The 23507-nt window shown below is 41.4% G+C and overlaps 1 protein-coding gene across 3 annotated transcripts in view; it reads left to right on the forward strand.

Annotated features, from left to right (window-relative positions):
- Positions 1-10738, forward strand: part of NAP1L4 (nucleosome assembly protein 1 like 4) — a 36236-nt gene extending 25498 nt beyond the window's left edge. For 2 of the 3 annotated variants that reach the window (XR_014560436.1, XM_083723194.1), the window contains exons 14-16: positions 738-794; positions 2184-2221; positions 9186-10738. Coding sequence is in view for 2 of the 3 variants with exons in the window: in XM_083723194.1 (XP_083579320.1) it covers positions 738-794; positions 2184-2189 (63 nt within the window). In the remaining variant the exon portion in view is untranslated. The remainder of the gene's footprint in view (positions 1-737; positions 795-2183; positions 2222-9185) is intronic. The other variant, XM_083723193.1, reaches the window with a different exon arrangement.
- The last annotated feature ends 12769 nt before the right edge of the window (positions 10739-23507 follow it).

Here is a 23507-nt window from a genome sequence, read left to right on the forward strand (position 1 = left end):
AGAATCCAAGGAGGCACATGTTTCAGTCATGTATGTTCCGTAAGTCAGTGTGAGAGCTAGCCTGTCTTGGTGCTTGGGGAACTGGGAACTACAGTCATGTTAGGAAGCATTTGTCAAGCCATATTCTGTCAAGTAAGTCTGGTGAAAGATAATGGTTTTCTGATAGATTTGTTAGACATGTCGAGACATGTTAGGGGGTAAATGCAGCAGGGTGGGGGCAGTGAAGCTGTCTGTAGCAGCACTGGAATTGGGGGGGTTGAACGGAGACAGGGAATAGGTTTTAACAGTTAGACTGGGGATCTTTTCACTATCTGTAGATGGACAACAAGCCTACCCATTGAGAAACAATGGAGGGAAGAGCTGGAATACAAGTTTCCCAAAGACCAAACCTACCTTGGGTTTGTCACTGCTAAGTCACCAGATTTTACCTTTTCTCTGATGCTAGCATGTGTTTGTTTGTTTGTTTGTTTGGAGTGTTTACTCCACCCTATCCCTCCCTGCCTTGGAAAAATTACTGCAGACACCCATGGGAAGGTTGCTTAATGTCAAGAGCCATGAGAATATATGAAGGTTAAGGAAATTCTGTAACTAAATATTTCTATTTGCAAACAATTTCAGTCTTAGCAGTAAAGCATCATTGAGTTTAGTTCAGGACATGTTATTGTTGTCATCAGTTAAAAGTATTGCTCCTTTAAAAAAGCATTCTTATCCTACTTTTTTTAAAAAATAAAACATAGGAATTGGAAGGTGAAGAAGAAGGAGAAGAGGACGAAGAAGCAGAAAGTGAACCTAAGGTTAGTTTTATTAAAGCACTGTATGCCATGTAACCTTTAAATCGTAGCATCTTAATTTTATCATAACTCACTTTTACAGTCGTACCTTGGATCCCAAATGCCTTGGTACTCAGATGTTTTGGCTGAGTGTTCCAGTTTGCGAACGTTCTTTGGAAGCCGAAAGTCTAATGGGGCTTCCGATTGGCCGCAGGAGCTTTCTGCAGCCAATCAGAAGCCATGCCTTGGTTTCTGAACATTTTGGAAGTCGAACAGACTTCCGGAATGGATTCCGTTCGACTTCCAAGGTATGACTGTATTTTTGTTGACATGAATTGGGGTTGAAGAATTTCTATGCTGCTGCTTTTTAGTGACCAAGTTAACAGCTGTTCATTTCATTGTCTTTAACAATACCTTTTAATGCTCCTTCATTAAGGCACAGAGGCACAGACATAACTAACAACCTGGCTGTTGTCACATAAACACTCGTAAACTACAGATAAGCAAATAACACACAGTTTTATTGAACCTAAGTGTTACATATGCATATTTAACAAGCTTTGAAATCCTGTTGCAGAATGTTTGACTTTTTTGTTTTTTACTTTGGCTTTGTTTTATGTACATTAGTATTGAGTCTTTTGTTGAAAATGGTAAGGCTGCTTCATGCATAACACTTCCCTTACACGTGCAAAGGGCAAAAATCCTCAAATTGCAAATTGCATTTTAGCTTGCAATGGGTAATTTGCAATGAAATGTACACTTGTCTGATTCTTCTATAACATTTTTCAATGCCTCCCAAATTAATAATATTGCCATGTAGGAAAAGTGTCATGGGTGAAGTGGACCTGAAAGGATATTCAACTTTTCTATTTTCTTTCTTTCCCCATAGTAGGCTTGTTTTAAAACCTCTGCATGGGCAAGACTCCCTCATGATCAGTTCTCAAACATATTTTGGTTACACTGATACTAAGACGTCCAGTCTGTGTTGATTTGGGGACCTATCTTAAAACAAAGAGCAAGTTATACATAAAATATATTAGCATGCAAAAATAGGATTTGTGTCATGATGAAAACATATACACTTGCATGACTTCCTAACCAGCACATTCTGCACAATATACATAGCTTTCTAGTGGAAATAGTGTTTCTTTGGCTATAACAGAATAATTTTAGTGATAGGGTAGCAGTTACTGAGTTCACAAATGAAATGCATCAATGGCTGTATCTAAAGTCTTGTGGGTGGGAAGATCGAGTTTTATGCCAATTATTTGAATATAATTATTTTGGAGAGCAGCTGTATGTGACAAACCATTTCTTGAATCTTTTGGAACACTAGTTATTACTGTCTTTTTTCTTTGGTCCATTTCACTTTTCTTTCATGCTGACAGTTCCTTTCAATTTTTCCCCATTTAGGTGTAATTTAAGTCTCTTTATCATTCATTCATTTATAGGTAAGGTTGAATTCCATTAATACATAACTTCCAGGCTTCCAGTTTTTGTAGCCCATACAATGTGGTTCATTTTAGTATATGTTTGGTTTCTTTTATTTAGTAAATAGAAAAATTCGGTTTCTAATGGCTACCCTCACGTACCTAGTTGCAGTTTAGAAAAATATGTAGAACACCTTAACTGTAAAATCATGAATGATGTCAGTGTTTATAGGAATTTCCATTTCTTCCTGATGCACATTATGTTCTTCTTGCCTTAGTTATGTGCTCTTAAGATGGATGTGTTTTTGTTATGATTGCACTGGCTGTTTGTGTTTCTTTGTGTAGGCTTTAATGTTTAAAATTAGGGGTTAGATTTCTATGTCTTCAAGGTGTTGTTAGGAGGCAACATTTTTCCACTCTCTTTCAGCTAGATTGGACAACTTGGTTATCTTGCCAAATCAGTCACCCATATATCCCATTTAATCCTGCTTACTTGAATTTAGATTCTGAATTTCCCTCACTTCCTTCTTTCTTTGTACTGTGTTACAGTATAATTACATAATTTGTGGTCACTGATATGCCAGTATATCTTTTCTGCTTAATGAACACTTGCACTCATATATTTTGAGATTATTTGTTTCATGCAATAGGCGAGATTGCTGAAACAAGAAATTGCATTCTTATTTAGTTATTCTAAACTTGAGTTTGTGACTTGCAATTTTTACAGTTAGGCTCTTGCCAATGTTGTCATGTCTTCTGATAGAATATTAACTTCTTTCTCTTGCCCTGAGGCAAAAGCACATTCTCTTTCTCTCCTAGGACCCTCACATGCACTCATTCTCTTGTACTTGCACAGAGTTTATGACTGTTATCCATAAAATATCAACGCTGTAGTTAGGCTTGTTGACTTTTCTCATTGTCTTTGCTGCCCTCTCAGTTGTGCTTTTTCAAAGCCATAAACTCAGGTTCTTCTCTTAAAATCTAATTTTCTATCCCAGCTTCTTTCTAAGCTGTTCATATTACCTCTACATGGCCGATGGCTGACGCAAATAAATTTTATTAAAATTAAAAAATTAAATTACCTCTACATGGGTTCTCTGCAGTGTTAAAAACTGTGATATGAAAGCTAGGAGCTAAATGGCACCTTAAACCTAGATTATGGGTGCAACAACAGAATGTCTAGGTGTACTTTTTTAATAACAAAAATACAATTCTGAAAATGAATGAACTGCAGCTAAAATATTATATTTATTTTTCACGTAGTCTTAATATTCTTAAGAGGGTCTCTTCTCCAGTCTTCAGAGAGTAGCTGAAAGTGGGGAGGCAGAAAAAGGTCCTCCTTTCCTTCCACTCTGCAACCAGTGTGGTGTAGTGGTTAAGAGCGGTAGGCTCATAATTTGGTGAACCGGGTTCGCGTCCCTGCTCCTCCTAATGCAGCTGCTGGGTGACCTTGGGCTAGTCCAGTGTTTCCCAACCTTGTGCCTCCAGATGTTTTTGGCCTACAACTCCCATCATCCCTAGCTAGCAAGACCAGTGGTCAGGGATGATGGGAGTTGTAGGCCAAAAACATCTGGAGGCACAAGGTTGGGAAACACTGGGCTAGTCACACTTCTCTGAAGTCTCTTAGCCCCACTCACCTCACAGAGTGTTTGTTGGGGGGAGGAAGGGAAAGGAGAATGTTAGCAGCTTTGAGACTCCTTCAGGATATCAAATCCAAACTCTTCTTCTTCTTCTTCTTCTTCTTAATCTGAAAACTTAGGTGCAGTACCGCACCCAGAGCTCAGAAACTGCTTGCGCTAATGAAATTTTCTGTCGCAAAATGCACCTAGAACAATGGGAGTTTCAAACACTGGTTCTCTGTTCTTGAAAAGGTACCGCCTCTCCAGGTTAACAAGCGTTTCAAAAAATCATGGAGAGAGTTAAGCCAAATGGCTATTGCACATTGGAAAGATCTCATCCAGTGTGCAAGATTGTAAGGATCCCTTTTCAATGATCACTAAATCACTGTTCCTTTACCTCAATATGGGTAACCTGCCTCTCCCCAGATGTTGTTGCACAACAACCCCTATCATCCCCGACCATTGGTTCTGCTAGCTGGGGCTGGTGGGAATTGGGGTCAACATTTGGAGAACCACAGGGCCCCCATCCCTGCTTTCCTGTCAGTCAAGGTGTTGCTGTTTTTAACCTGAGGGAGATTGATTGCAGTTTCCATTTTGTGCTTAGCGACACATATATGAAATAAAATCCTAATTCCAATAGAATCCAATTAGAAATACAATCAAATTGGTTTCTGGGATAATGAGGCAGTTAGATACTGGAGTAATTTGTGTTAAGTAAGATTGAGATTACCCACTTCTGAGATTCTTCATGCTTTGAATTGTGGGATTGTGAAGTAGCTAAAAATGGCACACTCCCCCCAACGGCTGGAATGTGCTGTGTGTTGGTGTAATGATCTCTCTATATGTCTCTGTTTTAATAACTATGGACACAAAATAGGCTCCTTGATGTTCAGCATAAAACCTGCCTGCCTGCCTCTTTCCAGTATCCCTTTAAATTACTCTGTGAACTACCTGTTTCACTATTTGACTTGCTCTGTAAATATTAGAATCAACATAAGATTTTTGCAGGTGCTGACTCACACTTCTATAGCCTTGTATGTTCCAAGTTTATCTCGTACTGGATTGATGTTGGGAGGAATCGTGTTATGAATGTGCAGAATGCACAGTCTGTTTGACTTGAGTGTGTAAATACTTTCAATAAATGTTGGTGTTGGCATATTGTGCAGTTTGGAAGTCCTCGGCCCCTGTAACCTACCCATCATATACTGCAACCATGACTTTTACTTGGCCTGTGCTGAATTCCAGCTTGGTCAGCACATACACGGCTGTGCCAAATGCTGAGTTCATCATGGGCCAGTGGCTTCCATGCGTTTGCCTCAAAAGGCTGGTGTAGCTGGAAGTTATCATGGGCTGACTGTCTCAGCTTGTGGCAGCCATCAATCATGGCAGTGGACTTGTAGCAGACCTTTGCTCTCAGAATATGTGAACTTGAGTCAGTAGTTACTGAATTCTCTCATGTATCCTTTGAGAAGACAACTGATGTTTCACCAATTCCCAGAGTATAAATCTTTCATCTTGAAAATTAATGTGATTTCTAATACAGATTAATAAAAACTTTCAGGAATTTTGAATCTCTTTGTCTTAGTTATTTAAGACAGTGTGTAGATCTCTGGCATTACTGCATAGAAACAGAAGATACTTGGGTTTATAATGTGCTGGTCCAAAAGTTTCTTCTCCATGAAGCCATATTTTGTACTCACAGCTGCTCTTGCATCTCTCTGTAAATGTGAAGATGTTCTGTTTGTCCAAACAGCTACTCTAGCCGCTGCTTTCTTATCACAGTAGTTTATCTCCAGCACACTGTGAATGAGTATGAATATAACATATATATTACCTCTTCTTAATCAATGACGTAGCCCGTAGCCTGTACACTCATGTAAGTGAAAATCATATTGAGGCATGTAGTACGCAACTTTAAATAAAAATGCACAGAAGTCAGTTGCAAGTGTCATCTGTAAAAGTTAGCTATTCTGAACCCATATTTTATTCCACTTCTTGGCAGACTCACAATTCACACTCCTGTACGAAATCCTTGAAAGTAATTCATATTCATTCTGCAATATTTGAAGGGACTTTCCAACATCAAATTGAAGGCTGTTGCTTGTTTATAATCCAGACCTTTAGATTTTGGATCTAAGAGATGTGTAGCAGCATGAACTGATTGTACAAGTATTTTCAAAACAGCTTTGAAAAGTATTTCATTCACCTCAAAAGAGAGAACATTTCCCAAGGGTATTTTGCCCTAAATTTCAAAGTTCTTAATGATGTCTTTTCTTGGGTTTTTTCCTGTCCTTTACACTTCTAATTGAGAGGTAATTTCAGAAGCACCAGTCATGTTCAAAAGTATTAAGGCTGGGTGTTAGGTTTGTAAATACAGTGGTTGTATTTCTAAGAAAATTACTTGAAAAGAAGCAATCAAGACTGCTTTTGTTTTGGTACCTTAGGGCTAAGACGATATTTCCTACAAATTGCATTGTCATATAGCAAGTACCATATTGCCATCTATATAATCTTGGTGAATTTGACCACAATTATACACTATTGTTCCGATTTAGGAGCTGTGAATGGTTCCATATTGTGTGCCGCTAGCCATCCTCTTCAGCTCTTGGCAGTGCAGAGAATTTAAGGAGGAAACTATGTTAGGTTTTTTTTCCGTATCTGCATTAGGATTTAGGGCCTATATGATTCTCATTGCATTAGCAGGGAACAATTCTACATACATTCTATGATTGCATCTGTTTCCCTAACCTTGACAACTGATGTAAAAGAGGAATTGCGGTCTTGAATGCAGGGTGAAGATGTCTAATCTAGTGTAGACCAGACCATAATACTCGAAAAAGCATTGCTGTTGGAGAACCTGTGCATTGTGTGTTGACTTATACTTGCGAAGCAGATTGGAATACTGTGTTTCTCAGTCTTCTCTTGCCTGTGCTTTTTTTCTTACCAAAGCATACTTAACGTGGAGGTCTTTGGTAGAAATCTGAGTTGTTAGAGATGTTGGCATAAGAAAGCTGTTTTTAGGGGTTATTGGCTGATAGTAACCTCAATCTGTTTAGAGCCATGGTATATTTTGCCTGAGGGACGCGGGTGGCGCTGTGGGTAAACGCCTCGGCGCCTAGGGCTTGCCGATCGAAAGGTCGGCGGTTCAAATCCCCGCGGCGGGGTGCGCTCCCGTTGCTCGGTCCCAGCGCCTGCCAACCTAGCAGTTCGAAAGCACCCCCGGGTGCAAGTAGATAAATAGGGACCGCTTTATAGCGGGAAGGTAAACGGCGTTTCTGTGTGCAGCTCTGGCTCGCCAGAGCAGCAATGTCACGCTGGCCACGTGACCCGGAAGTGTCTCCGGACAGCGCTGGCCCCTGGCCTCTTAAGTGAGATGGGCGCACAACCCCAGAGTCTGTCAAGACTGGCCCGTACGGGCAGGGGTACCTTTACCTTTACCTTTATATTTTGCCTAACTTTTAAAACTAGGGATCCATTACATTATGGTTGTGTTCTGTGACATATATTGAAGGCTTTTGTTATAGAGAGGAAAATGTGGGTATTGAACACCTGTTTTTAAAGGAAGAATACAATTTCTCAACTGATTTTTTTCTTATTAAAGTGCATATATTTCACCCATAAAACACAGTATATTATCACATATTCACATTACACTTGAAATTAGAAGGCAACATGCTCTTTTCAGTCCTGCACTTTCATTCTTTCACACTGTGTCTATATGTAATGTTAAACCATGTACACAAGCAGGAATGAATCTGAATAAAACCTTGGGCTTCTACACTCCTCCCCTCCTGCAGAACTACAACAAGGACTTGGTTAGTGTCTGCTTCCATTTTCACAAATTGCCAGTTTAGCACAGGCTCCTTTTCCTAGCTACACACAGAAAGGGAGCCTGAATTTTTGCTCAGGCTCATTGCCCATTATATTTCATGGTTCCCTTTTCATTTTGCATACAAAATATGCAGGAAACTGCTTAGCTTTAAGCTCTGAAAACCTCACAATTTTGGGTTCCCTCTCTAGAATTACAATTGAGGGAGGTGTTGGAAAAGCATTTCATTCTTAAGATCTAGAATTTGCTTCATACCTTTGGAAATTATTGCTTCCTGTGCCTCTAGGAAATACATTAACTGCTTGTTCATTTTCATGACATAGGATCAAGCATATGTTTAACAAAGTAAACTAAAAAATATTAACAGCTTGTTTTGTGATAGAGTTGCAGACAGGTGGCCTGATAACTGTCACCTACTGCATTGATAAGCCTATGCCACACATTAGCTCTAGTGTCACTTGGAACAAAGAGTTGAATTAGCAAGACCAGCAGTCCTCCTTACCACATTTCCATTAGCATTGGCAGCGCTACACAGTATAGCTGTGGGATAATGGCAGCGTATCTCCTTGCCATGAACAAAGATTTGGAAACCAGAGAGTTGTGGAACTGTTTTTAGTATAGGGAAATATATGCTGGAGGATCTCAAACCCTCATGAATAACTTTTCAGGGTGCGGGGAGCTGGGGAAAAGTAGACTAGCCAAAAGTGCTTCCTGCTAGTACAAAACTACCATCAGATACAATCCTATATTTCTTCTGCACCAGATCCTTCAGCACTGCTGACCCATGCTTGTCCTTGTGGGTAGTCACTGCCAAAATACCACCACTTCTAACATAGCCAAAAATAGTTTAAAGCAAAAAAGTATAAAATCTGGAAAAGGGAATAGTTCTCCTGCCACATACGAAATAACATCAGAAGCCTTTTATTTTAATTTGGGAAATTAGCTTTCATAGTACAGTCAAATCTCAGTTGTTGAACATAATACGTTCCAGAAGCCCATTCGGCTTCCGAAATGTTTGACAACCGAGGTGCGGCTTCCGATTGGCTGTAGGAACTTCCTGCACTCAAGCAGAAGCCATGTTGGACATTCGGCTTCTGAAAAACGTTCAAAAACTGGAACACTTATTTCCGGGTTTTCGGCGTTCGGGAGCCAAAACGTTCCAAGTTGGAGGCATTTGGGAACTGAGGTTTGACTGTACCAGTTGTGTACAATGAGTAATATTCTGCCCAAAGAGTCCCATCAGCCCAGGAATTTCTACCTGTGCAACAGGACTTTCACTTCCCTCATCCCTCTTATGTGTTCTCTGTGCTCCAGAGGGTTGGGGAAACACATGAAACAGATTTAGGGGGTGCTTGGAGGGAGGAGTGCAGGGAGAATGTTCTGTTGCTCAAGGAGAAATCCTTCTGTTGATGGAATGTTTGCCTACATTAGCTCCCACAACATAGTTCTCCTGTTGCTTATGAATGTGGAATGAAACTTGGTGTCATGCTTGGGTACCTGTTGTGTAACTTACTCTCTTTTTTTCCTCTTCAAACAGAAAGATGCCAGCCAGCCTGCTGAATGCAAACAACAATAAGGAAATACCACTTCAGAGTGATATTTGAACAACCTGTAACAAATATTTGGATACCTGGCCTGCAGTTCAGGATATTCCATTGCTGCAGCACAATCTTATTAACAACGCTTAAAACTAAATTGTTTTCAAATGCATGATTTTCACTAACTTTTTTCTTATTTTTTTGCTTAACTTGTACAGTGGCAACTTAATGCATTTGAGAAATATGAGGTTTAATTAAAGCACACACTCTACAGCCTTTGGTATACTGTAGCTCAAACTGTTTCAGTAGGCTTTCAAATTAAAATTGGGGGGGAAACTAATTTGCTCTTCTGAAATACTTGCCCTCACTTCAGTGAATTTTTTTATCTAAATATTGTGGAATAGTTCACATGAAAATATATTGAATTAATACAATACTTGCAGTGAAAACAAATAAAGCAATATGATTTCTGCTAGCTCTTATTCCCTCTAAAATAACATGATTCCTGCAACCTACCAATCAGACTAGTGCTATAGAGCAGCTTGAAATATTGTCATCTCCAGTAAAAGCAGTCTGAATTTGAAGTAACATTTCCTTTATCTTCTTTGAAGAAGGTGGTGGTTGACAGATACTTAGTTGTTCACCTTATTTATTCATGTTTGTAAGTACTTTGATGAACTAGTGCTTTTAATAGTTTTAAATATACTTGAAGAATATTTTTCCTGTTTATAAAATATGGGTACTTGTACATGGAAAACATAGTCTGCTCACAGAATGATTGCTCATCAAACATTTCAAAACAAACTGGGAAAGGAGATCTTGAGACGGGCCTCATAGTTGATGGAAGTGGGTTGCAGCAGTAAAATGTATCACTGGTCTAGCTTAGCCTACATTACCAAGCCTGGTTCAGATGGTTCTCCAAAACAAGGATTGGGAATGAGCTACAGCTTTGTCTGCTTCCTCCCCTCTTGTGGGCAGCTTCACTTTTCAGTTTCTTTTTCAGTGTGAGGCATAAATTATTGTGAAGTCTGAACTGGCAAGCTGTGGTTTGCACTTCAAATCAGAATTGTTGGTTTCAAATTCTAGAGGTAAGCAAAGATCAAAGCTTGCCTATTAGATATGACAGCAAACTATGACATGCACAAAAGAGGAGTCTGAAAATGATGCAGGAGTGGGAAGGATGGTATATTTCTGATGGTTTAGGGGATCATCTGAACTGTGCTTATGAGAGTCATTTAATTGGGAAAATATAAATTTAATTATATGTGAGTGTACTTCTGATATTTAATTTGCAATACTCATATCGCACTGTTCCACACTCCAGTGGTTTTAAAGCTCCAGAATCCTTCAAAAGATCTATTCAGAATTACAGTTCTCATTTCTTCAACATACAATGCCAGCTTTTGGCAACAGTTCATTAGCAACTGTATGAATGCTGTTACCAGGCATGTAGAGAGTGCTCCAGCCTTACCTTATACATTTGTAACTTAATACAGTGTTTTCAATTTGTACAGAATAGTTAGAATATTCTATTAAAGTTGTGAAACATGAAGCATATTGTCCTGACAGTTTCTTTGTTAATACTATACATGATACATGGTCTTTTGAACAACTTGGGGGGTGGGCTGGGGGAATGAAAGCTATTAAGATTTCATTCTTGTGCCACTCAGATATTCTGAATGTTAGTATAGTAAATAGCTTGTGATTTCAGAGTTCATTGGTTTGGCAGCTTGAGGATATTTCTGCAAGCAGCAGATTTATAGATAGAATTTCAAGATGCAGCAAAAATCTGAGGGCTGTATCCAACAACATTGTGTGAGTGGAAGTCATTCAGTAGGTGCAGTGGCTTCAATGGATACGGCCTATAGATTACATGCTGTTACATCGAGGGGAGGGGAGGGGGATTCATTTATTAGGACCATGCACTACCAGGTAAAAATGATTTAATGACTCAAAAGGGTAGAGTCAACACCCATCCCCTGTGCTAGGATCAGGCCAGAAACCATTTTTCACACAAGCAGTTCTTAACCATGTTGGCAATAGCAATGAAGTTGTTACTACAGAAGCCTTTCTGCTGAAGGTTGGCCCTCTTTCTCGCCCTGAGTAGCTGAGAGTAAATAGTACATTCTCTTGTGAAGTGAAGACTATTCAAACAGCATAATTGCAATTTGTCCACTAGTTTGCTGGTAATATTTTTATTCTCTGGGGTTTTGCATCAGAATGATAGTTTCCTTATAGCTTTGTTTGGCAACCCAGTTGGAAAATTATTCCATTAAGGAATAATGCAACAAAAGGAAAGTTGTGGAACTGGACTGGGGCTTTGTGAGACCTCCTTAAAGAGTATAGAAGAATTCTTATGATGGTTAAGGTTATTGATGGCTACTGGTCATTACGGCAATATACTAACTCTGGGATCACTGAGGCACAAGAGTGGGAAAGGGCTGTTGCCTTCATGGTCTGCTTGTGGGCTTCCTGGAGTCTTTTGCTGGCCATGGTGGAAAACAAGATGCTGGACTAGTTTGGCCTTTCAGTCTGATCTCGCATGGTGCTTATGAGCTGTCTGGAGGAAGAGGCAGGGCAGCAGTGTTGCTATAACAATCCCAAGAACTAGGGGAAATAATAAGAATGGTGGCTGTATCAAGAGCCATGTGGGTCAAAAGAAGAAGCTCTTTATACTTGTCTAGGTAAGACTGCTCTCTGTTTTGTAGAGACTATGGTTGGATGTGTGCCTAGCTGCTCATGTAACTCTTCTATCTTCCTCCAATTAAATTAGCCTGCAAAAAATGTGAGTTGCTGATTTCTGTGCCTGTTTTAAGTGGTCAGAGGTATGCTTGCCTGTGTAGGCTCCTCTGAATCCCAAATGCTTTCTGTTTCTGCATCATTGCTTATTATTTTTTAACATACCCCAAATAGAAGCCAATTAAGTCCCAAGGAAATGAAGTTTTAAGAAGAGGTGGAGGAAAGAGAAATTAAAGCAAATGCTGCCAAGTAGAATGTCTGAGTCTAGTTCAGGCACAATGAAAGGCTTGATCTAGGCCACAGATTTCTGCATCAGGAATATTTCACTTGTCAGAATCCTGTCTGGTCTGGATGATCTAATGAATAAAAGACATTTTCAGTTTGCTTAATCATAATATGGGACACCATATATCCTTTAACCTGATAACTCCTAGCATATCTCTGATAGGAATCCCTGAATGTTTTCTACCTTTTGTCTCTATTTACCAGTATATCATAAAAGCAGGGAGGGAAAGAGCACTAGGAGTTGTAGTCCAGCAGCAACTGGAGAACTACAGCTCTCCCATGCTTCTCCTAGGTAGTTTGCCTAACGCTTCAACACTGGTTTTTGAAAAGGTAAAGCCAGTAAAGTAGTGCAAGTAGTATTACAACAACTTTAGTCAATGGCTGAGGCATTTAAATTAGCAAAGAGCCAATTCTGCCCCGAAAGATTTCAGATGCTGCCAGAGACTACAAGGCTTACTTGTTTCCAGCGTTCCTTATGTCACCACTTAGGGATGCAAATGTCAGCCCCGTAGAAGGGCATAGAAGAAAGGCCCTTCACATTGTTGCTTCATTTTGGAGTATTTTCTCCCAAATTGTTCATCGCTAGCCACAGACTCGCCCATATGTGCATGTCCCAACTGCCAAGCAATAGACTCATTGGAGGAGGTACTTTAAAAAAGAAAATAATTGCAGACATATGGGTGACTAACCCTGGGTGTCTTGGCCATAGTAAGGTAAAAGCAAAAGGGAAGGCTGAAGGAAGTACCGTATTTTTCGCCCCATAGGGCACATCGGCCCATAGGGTGCACCTAGTTTTTTTGGGGGGGGAAATAAAGGGGGAAAATTATTCCCCCCCCCCCCAGAACAGGCTGCTATCTGCAAGCCGTGGGAGAGCTGCGTGACTTCGTGCAGCTCTCCCACGGCTAGCGGAGAGCTGCCCGAAGCCCGGGGCGTGCTGAGCTCAGCGCGCCCCAAGCTTCTGGGTGCAGGCAAGTTCTCCGCTAGCGGATAGCTTCCTGAAGCCTGGAGAGCGAGAGGGGTTGGTGCGCACCGACCCCCCTCACTCTCCAGGCTTCAGCGAAAGCCTGCATTCGCCCCATAGGACGCACACACATTTCCCCTTCATTTTTGGAGGGGGAAATTGTTGGAGATAAGCAGTGTCCAGTGCACAGCGGAATGATGAAAAGTACGTGCCAACATGCTCTATATTACTTTATTTACACTTCAAAGCTGGTAATTTACAGAAAAATATTTTCCCTCTGCCGGAGCAGAGAAAGGCATCCTCTCTCCTCTAAAGCATGGAGAGAATCACCACTGAACTGCAAAGAACAGTGAAAAACAGGAAACCAGTGTACGTCACATCCAGTCTCCCTTCCCGTGAGAAAACCCAACAGCACTTGACTGTGGAATGTAAACATTGTCTTGTGACAAGCACTTCGCTGCTCAGTGAAGGAAGCAGAAACCAACATCCTCCCCCTTTCTGTGAACATCACTGGGCAGCGTGTTCGTACAATATCAGCACAAACCCAACTTCTGCACATAGGTACAGTGTTGATCCCTTGATACAATCTTGGACAATACATCAGCAGGAATTTCATTACCTGGCATATAGGACACAGTTACGAGTCCCTTCTGAATACGTTCCCTAGCATGTTGCAACTTCAATTGCAAGTGCTTCGTGCTTTGCTTACAACCTTCAGAATTCAGCAAAGCCAAACATGCTTTGTTGTCCTGGTAAACCTGGATTGGACATTTGACAGGAATTTTCATGTCTTTGCACAATTGTAACAACCATTCACAATCCTTAAGTGAATAAGACAGTGCATTCAGTTCAGCTTCACAAGTACTTAAGCTAACTGTTGTTTGCTTCTTGCATGACCAATCAAATAGACCCTGATTGTACTTATAGCAGACTCCAGACGTACTTTTCCTGTCTGTAGTGTCACTTCCAAAACTTGCATCTGCAAATATCTCAAGACCACCAGACTTCTGATTGTTAAATCTCAGTCTGTAATGCATAGTGCCTTTCAAATACCGCGCTATGCGTTTCAGAGCTTTCCAATCCTTAACAGTAGGATTGTTGACTTGTCTGCTTAGCAAATTACAGCTAACAGCAATGTCAGGTCTTGAACATCTGGCAATGAAGTTTAGCTTGCCTAGCACACTTCTGTACAGTGTAGTATCAGAAAATGCTTCTTCAGTGTCATCTACCTGATAACCTGTTGTCATCGGTGTGTCTACAGGGTTAGCATCCATCAGGTTTAGTTTGCTTAACACATCAGCAATTTTACGTGACTGGTGTACTATGATGTTACCATCTTGATCTCTCTCTATTTCCAGAGATAGGTAGTTGTTTACCTCACCAAGATCTTTCATGTCAAAGTGCTCTTTCAGTTGAGCTAGGGCATTATTGTACATTGTGACATCCTTCCAAAAGAATAAAAGATCATCAACATAAAACAAACAATACAGTTTCTTTTGCCCCTCCTCTTTGACAAATACACATGGATCAGCTTTCCCTTGCTTAAAACCTAGAGAAAACAATACTTCAGTGAGTTTTGTGTGCCAACACCGTGCACTTTGTTTGAGACCATAAAGGGACTTCTTCAGAGCACAAACAAATCCCTGTTTTACCTGTACGCCATCAGGTGGAAGCATATAAAGTGATTCATCTAGAGATCCGTACAGAAAAGCTGTATTCACATCATGGTGACTAATGTGTAGATTCTCTTCTGCAGCTAGCTTGAGCATAAGCCTAATGCTCTCATACCTCACGGTGGGTGAGTAGGTCTCGTGATAGTCTTCACCTGGTACCTGTGCAAAACCTCTGGCTACCAATCTGGCTTTGTGTCTGACTATCTTGCCATTTTGATCTGTCTTCGCTTTGAAGACCCATTTGCTTCCAAGCAGTTTCATTCCTGGAACTACTGGAACAAGGTCCCATGTCTTGTTCCTTTCCAAGGAATCAAGCTCAGCCTTCATGGCATTTAACCATGGCTCAGCTTCCTTTGAATCCAAATCCTGGATTTCTTGGAAACTTGAAGGTTCAAATACCTTCTTAGAGCTTTTAACAGCTGTTACTGCTATCTTAGCAAACTCATCAGCAAATCTCTTTGGAGGTCTGCCTTTTGTTGCTCTCTGTGACCTGCGAATTAGCCTTAAGTCTTCAACACTCTCCTCTTCCTTCTTAGGAGAAAAGTGACCTATTGTGAACAATGGTTCCTCCAATTCTTGATCAGAGCTTTCAGAGGGTCGCATAGAGGCTTTCGCACTCTTGAAATCCTCTGAATCACCCGATTCAGTTTCAGACTCAGAATCAGAACCTTCATCAGTGGGTGTGGGTTGTTGCGGTTGCTTTTGACTATCCTCAGTTTCATCACTGTCATCAGGATAACATTGGAAAATTCCCACATTCTCCCCCCACTTGGCATTGTACTCAACACTTCTTGTGAGCTTAATTGTCTTAGAGTCAGTCATCATTATTCTGTAAGACCCTTTCTGATAACCTAGAAAGATACCATGCAATCCACGCTTGTCTAACTTGGAGTTTTGTGGTGAGTGAACCCACATGTCAGAACCAAAAATTTTCATGTGTTTGATGTATGGCTTCTTGCCAAACATCTTCTCATAGGGGGTACAACCAATCGCTGAAGATAACCTGCGATTATAACTGTAAGTGAAACATGAGAGAGCTTCGGCCCAATAACTCTCTGGAAGATTGGCATCATGCAGCAAGGTTTTTAACCCTTGAAGCAATGTCTGATTTGCTCGTTCCGCAAGTCCATTCTGCCATGGCGAGCGAGGACTAGACAAATCGTGTTGAATTCCTTTCTCAGTCAGAAAAGCTTCAAACTGCTGAGAAGTGAATTCTCCCCCGCGATCAGTGAAAAGAATTTTTATCTTCTTACCATGCACATTTTCCAACCAAGCACAGAATTCCTTGAACCTAGGAAAAGCCTCTGATTTCTGCTTGAGATTGTACACATAAATATACCTGGAAAATGCATCAATGAGAACCATGAAGTACCTGTTTCCACCCAAAGAGGGCGCTAGTGGTCCAACCAAATCAGCATGAACAACCTGGTATGGTTCTGTAGCTTGCCTACTAGACACCTTACCTTTCGCAGCCATTTTTACCTTGTTTGCTGCGCATGCCTTGCACTTCATGTGGTACCTGCAGGGTTTAATAGTCATACCTTCAACCAAGGCAGGCATTTTAGATACTGCCTCAAAATGCAAATGACCAAATTTTCTATGAAAATCGTGAATACAATCTGCATGCAAACTTTTGTTAGAACCTGCAATGCAACAAGTGTCATCCTGCACAACATCATCAAAATACAAAACATACAAACGATCAACATATTCAGCATGCAATACATAATCATTTTTCTTTGTGATGATGCACCTTTTGTTCTTAAAGGAAACGTCAATTTTCCGCTCATTCAGCTGTCCAACGCTGAGCAGATTATGCTTGGCATCTGGCACATAAAGCACATCCTGTATCGATAAGTCCAAACTGTGAAGAACAACGGTTCCGTAGCCTTTACTGGGAATTGTGTGGTCATCCGCCTGGTGAATCGCACCTTCCTGCGGTGTAAAAGACACGAACAGTCGCTTATCGTTGCACATGTGATGCGTTGCAGCCGAATCAACAACGAAGAAAGATCTAGACGTCTTCTGGACCTCTGCAACTTTTGGAGTGAAGCGTGAGACCATTGCCTTGTGCTGCGTTGTCCTGGACACCGGACCTTTGCCTTTGCCTCGGCCTTTTCCACGCGATGAGCTTTCGCTGCGCTGCTCTGTCTTGGCCCTGGGATATCTGCATTCCCTCTTCATATGGCCTAGACGTCCACACGTGTAGCATTTCACTGCCTTCAAAGCTTTGGCGCCATCTGGTGGTTCCACTGCACTATGGGATGACGTCTGTGAAGACTCCCCCTTGCCCATGCAGCTATCACCCTGGCGGTCAGCTTCATTCTGAATCATGGCAGTATCACTGGCTACTGTGAGTTGAGCATTTGGCTGATTGGCATCAAATTCCCCACTTGCCTCATCCAGCCTTCTGCAGCTAGCCATCATGACTTTGGCATTAGCCTTCTGCGTCATCTCTGCTGCTTTAAATCAGGCTGCTCCATACAAGCTGTGTCTGTTTACAGCTGCTTCAATCCAAAAGCAAATTCAAAAACAGCCTCTGCTTTGTGAACCTGTGCCTTTCTGCTTAACTGCTTTGCTTATCTGCAGCTGCTTCAAACCGCATTCCAAAGGCAAGTTCAAAAGTGAAAGTTCTCTCTGCTGTCTTAAATTCATGCTGCGACACTGCTGCAGCTGCTTTACTTTCGATTTCCCCCAGCATAGGAAAAATTTATCCTTCTAGCCTTTCGCCTGTGCCACGGCAAAACCGGCTATAAAAGTTCAAAGTCCAGCCATAAAGCCATTAATTAGAAGCTGGCAGGCTGCCCGGAGCTGTAGCACATACCTCATCAAATCATCTTGACGCGCAGAGATATCGTCCGATCCGGCCCTCTGCATTCCGATCCTTTGCCGGCACTCCAATTCTTTGCTCCTTTGTTCCTTTGCCAGGAGCCCGACTTCTGGAGTCCATTCTCAAAACACTGCGTTTTTCTGGGCCCGGAACCAAATGTTGGAGATAAGCAGTGTCCAGTGCACAGCGGAATGATGAAAAGTACGTGCCAACATGCTCTATATTACTTTATTTACACTTCAAAGCTGGTAATTTACAGAAAAATATTTTCCCTCTGCCGGAGCAGAGAAAGGCATCCTCTCTCCTCTAAAGCATGGAGAGAATCACCACTGAACTGCAAAGAACAGTGAAAAACAGGAAACCAGTGTACGTCACATCCAGTCTCCCTTCCCGTGAGAAAACCCAACAGCACTTGACTGTGGAATGTAAACATTGTCTTGTGACAAGCACTTCGCTGCTCAGTGAAGGAAGCAGAAACCAACAGAAATGTGCGTCCTATAGGGCGAAAATACGGTAGTTAGGCAAACACTTTTAAAAGTTGTGTGTTGATCTCAACACATTATCACCAGTTTAGTGATTCTGGGTTCTATGCAGATCCATCAATACTTTGTGTTCAAGCATAACTGATAGGCTTCTCTTCCTGTAATTACACCCGTGTTTTTCAGGAAATAGCCGCTTTCAGTTCCAAGAGTGACAATTGTTTTGCTTTTCCCTCCGGAAAAATGAAGCCGGATTCCTTCTACAAGCATCCTAGTAAAGCTGCTGGAGCCCTATCACTTTGTGTAGAGCCTCATCCCTCCAGTGTTATGGCATAAATAACTGAGCTGTTGCTAAATGGCTCCTCCAAACGGGATTGTCTGTTGAGGAGGTAATGGTGGCATCATTCACAATTACAAAACTCAGATATTCCTGCACTGCAGAAGCGGACAAGCAGCACTTCAAAGTTTGGTTTTGTTGGGAAAGGCATCAAGAGTAGACCTGTACAAAGAGAAAAAGGGGAGGTGGGCATGGAGAGAGAGATTGTTAGAGGCATGGGGAAACAAGGTGAAAAGATGTCTGAGGGATTTCCTAGGCCTGCTACACTATAGGTTGAGGCACCTGCAATTTATAGGCAAGAACGGCTTATGTGTGTACAGTGGTACCTTGGTTTACGAACTTAATTCGTTCTGGAAGTCCGTTCTTAAAGAGTTCTTAAACCAAGATGTGCTTTCCCATAGCAGCGGAGGACTCAATTTACAAATGGAACACACTCAAAAGGAAGCAAAGCATGTTCTACTTCCAAGGCAAAGTTCACAAACCAAAACACCTACTTCCGGGTTTGCAGCGTTCTTAATCCAAGTTGTTCATAAACTAAGCTCTTCTTAAACCAAGGTACCACTGTATTAACTTAGCCTAACCTACCTCACAGGGCTGTGGGGAGATAGCCTTGAACTCCTGGAAGGAAAAACAGGATACAAACGTGGTGCTATAAACAAAAATATAAACATTAGCAAAGCCAGAAAAGCGGCCCCTACCTCACTTTGACTGTAACATTTCATAGTTCTGATATTTACAGCAAACTGCCAAAATGAAAACAAACAAAAAATTGCCAACTGGTAAAAGTTGTACTAGGCATGACTTTTTTGGCTTATCATTAAATCAATTATTTAATGTTATAGTTTAAGCCATCTTTTAAAAAGACAACTAGAGAGAGAGATTAATTCAGAACTCCGAACCACATGCACAGTGAGAAAAATTTGCAAGGCTGGACAATAATATCTTTATGGGAAACGGTTTCATTCATTTTCATCACTGAGCTTAGTGTTCTGACAAAGCATATAATCCACTTCCCTCCTTGCTTTTACACCTACAGCTGTCTTGTTTCAAAAGCCTTAAAATATTTGCACACACAGAATGCTGGAAGCCAATCAAAGTGGTAGCTTGAAGGGATCGGGGGCTGCCATGAATACGAGCTTTATGCAACTTTGTTTTGAAGTCGGAGTGAGTCACAAAAATACAATTTCTACTTTCATTGCACTCAACTTTGACTTTACTGAGAAGGAAAATGGAAATCGGCAAAGCATAAGGCAGTTTTACTGGAGAGACACATCTTAATAACTGAATTTGAATAGGATCACTGGATCCATGTAAAAAGCTAAAATTAGCAGAAAGTACAGAACTGCATACATCATTATTGTTTATAAGATGTATTTTTTGTGGTTTTGTTTTTACATGATAGATGTTTCAAAATCCATTGAGGTTTTAGCATTGCGTGTAATTTACACGTTTCAATTCTCAAGAGCCTTCACAATAAAACACCTATGATACAGCTGTAGCATACAATGTTTTTAATAATTCTAATCCTTTGTATAGTCCTTTTTTTGAGCCCCAGGCTTTACACATGAGGATTACACTCAGCAATCCTTGCAACAACCCTCTAAGTAGGTCAGTACTATGAGCCCCTTGTTTCAGATGGGGCAGGGGGTTAGGCAGAGAGAACAACGCCTTGCCTAAGGCCATCTGCTTGATTTCCCCATGTAACTCTCCAAGAACACCATTACATAACATATATTCACAGTGAGAGGTAAATCCTCACATAACTTCTCCCAAACAAAATATATATCCTGCCCTAGTGGTTTTTGCCAGGGATTCCTGGTATAGCATTGTTACGTGAGAGTAGCAACTCCAACAACCAAATATGGTTTTTTTGAGTTGCAATTTTAAATGACTTGTCAATGGTATGGCCAAAAGGTCTCCCAAATGTCTTCCTCTCACTGAAAACAGCTTTTGCTGCTGAGAAATGTGAGTCCTATCCTGACGGAAAGCAAAGGTAGTTTTGTCAGTCCAAAAAACCCACAGCAGGGCAAAAGCATTTATTTACTGGAACCAACCAAGATGTCACAAAACTGGCTAGATTTTTGAGTTCTCCAGAACTCTTCATCAGGCAAGATGTCATACAAAGAAGTGGGGAGGGGGACAAGGAAAAACAAAAATGAGGCCAGATTTTGCAGCTCCATGCATCTTTACTTTATTGCAAGGTAAGGAGACTTAGAGAACTGCTCCACCCAGCTGCTAAAACTGGAAGAGAACTTGTTTAGTTGTGTCTGACTCTTCGTGACCCCATGGACCAGAGCACGCCAGGCACTCCTGTTTTCCACTGCCTCCCGCAGCTTTGTCAAACTCATGTTCGTAGCTTTGAGAATACTGTCCAGCCATCTCATCCTCTGTCGTCCCCTTCTCCTTGTGCCCTCCATCTTTCCCAACATTAGGGTCTTTTCCAGGGAGTCTTATCTTCTCATGAGGTGACCAAAGTATTGGAGCCTCAGCTTCAGGATCTGTCCTTCCAGTGAGCACTCAGGGCTGATTTCCTTCAGAATGGATAGGTTTGATCTTCTTGCAGTCCATGGGACTCTCAAGAGTCTCCTCCAGCACCATAATTCAAAAGCATCAATTCTTTGGCGATCAGCCTTCTTTATGGTCCAGCTCTCACTTCAATCAGGCCAAAAAGCAGGGACTTAACCCAATAGCATACACACAACTCTTGGCATCCTCCTTTTCTCTCTCTTTCTGACCCCCTCTTCCTCACTGCCCAGCAGGCTGCCAAGAAAAAGATAAAACACCCTGCACAGAAATCAGAACCAACAGCTTTGTTAATGTGTTTCTTTAATACAAGTGCTACATTTAAAACAAAAAAAATTCTCTGGGATGCATCACCACAAACTAACCTCGTTACAAAAAGGGTGAAAACAAATACATACTAGATTGGGCAAAATATTTGTGTGCATGGATCAAAATTCAAGTTGAAGCAGATCCAGCTCTGCTAATTGCCAAAATAGACCAAAATAGGAAAAGATGTGCAGTTGAGAACACCTAATCCCCAGTTTGAAATGCTCCACTGCTGAGTCAGTGCTGCTGAGCTCATAGTTAGGTAAGCAGGTGTGATTCAGGTGAGTTTGCTGGCCCAACCCAGCAATAACTAGCTTTGCTGAGGCCTGAAGGGCTGCTGTAGAAATGTGCAAGGTGCTCATGATTGCTCAGTTTTAAATGCAGTTCAGCTTTCCCAATGAAGGGGGATGACCCGGCTGCTGCTGATGTCACTATGGTCTGAGGTTGCGTTAGAATATTACAACCTCATTCTGAATGGTCATTAAGTACCATGCTATGCAAATGACAATGGGTTTGTCGGCAGTTCCCACACTTGGTTATTCCAGTACTGATTTGGGCTGTGTTTAAATCAGTTCAGCTCTCAGCTGATCCGTGGTGGATTTCGATCTGCTGGGTGAGGTTTTCAGCTTTGTTTATTAACAGCTGCTTCATTAGTGGCCACCTAGCCAGATAAATTAATATTTTAAAAAATGAAGAAATACATAGATGCTTTTGGTTAAAGAAGAAATTCTATACTGCCCTTCATCCTCCTGAGAATCACAGGGCAGTTTACAAGATAAAAATGCAAAAATACATAACATAGTGGCAAATAAAAACAGTAACCCCTTCCCTCACATATAGTAAAAGGCCAGGGGTTGTTTAATTAGCCAAAGACCTGGGAGAAGAGGAATGTCTTTGCCTGGCGCCTAAAGATATGGAAAGAAGGTGCCACATGAGTTCCCTGAGGAGATCATGCCCACAAATGAAATCCCTTGCCCGAGTAGAGTAGTGGCTCTGAATTTGAGCTTTCACTTGAGATGTCTTTGTTTCAAGTATTTCCCATCAGCCCCAGTCAATATGGCCAGGGATGATGGAAGTTATAGCCCAAGAGCATCTGGGGGGCACTGCTGACCTAGAATCTGATCTGAAAATGTTAACTGGGCCTGAATTGGTTGGAATTTTCTTAGGTTGCCCCCATCTATTCCTCTCTATTAAGGCTAAACCCGAAATAGAGCTTCCTGCTTGTTAGATCTGATGCTGGTATAATATTTCTCCGGTCAGATCTAATCATGTCCAGCTTGATTTTAGGCCAGCCCCTTAAAATATGTTTCTCATTCATGAATGGTCTATGTAACAGCAGATCCCCTTCTTTGGAGAGCTAATGGAGAGAAAGCCACAGAAAACCTTATTTGCCCACCACCCATTGGTGCTGCCATTGTTGAGGGAGGGAGGGAGGGAGGGAGGGAGGAAGGAATTTTGTTTTCTTTAAAAGGGCAAGTCTGGGCACAATGCATTGTCATTGCCTTCCATAATACTTTAATACAATAACAAACCAACACAGCATTAGTGAAACTGATATGACTTTTTTCCAACCTTGTAAGGTTCACTGCAAAACAGCAGTGGGTGAAGGGGGAGACGAGAGGAGGGTTTGTGATATTCCCACCAGAGTCTAGTCAAGTCTTAGGCCAGCATCCCAGTCCTGCACTGCTTACAGTTGTGTGTGGGGTGATATTTAAAGTGGAAAAAGCATAGTGTTAGTATGCACATTAGCCGAAGTGCTGGAAGACTTGTAAGTGATAATTAAAGCACTTTAAGATGCATGTGTGATGTATCTGCACTTTGTTCTAAGGTAATTTATGTGTAATGAGCTGTGCTGAGACTTCAGAACTCAGCATTGTGCATAAATTACCTTAGAACAAAGTTTAACCTACATTAGACTCGAATATCTCCCAAACCAATGAATACTGGCTGGGATCATCAGAGCCGGCGTTACACAGGGATATTTGGAAGAAAGTAAATGACCCACATCGTTCAAGAAGCAAATTGAACACATACAAAGAGACAAGGCCCTTTAGCATTTCTCAAGATGGATGTCTTTTCCAGCACACACAACCCATACGCTGCATGATGCCTGTACAAAGAGGCTTAAGTACTCTATGGGCCTCATGTGAGTGGGCTGTGCATGAGAAATCCCATGCTTAAATGTTTT

Source organism: Podarcis gaigeae (genome assembly GCF_964106915.1).
Source record: "Podarcis gaigeae genome assembly, chromosome: 1".
NCBI classification, from domain to species: Eukaryota; Metazoa; Chordata; class Lepidosauria; order Squamata; family Lacertidae; genus Podarcis; species Podarcis gaigeae.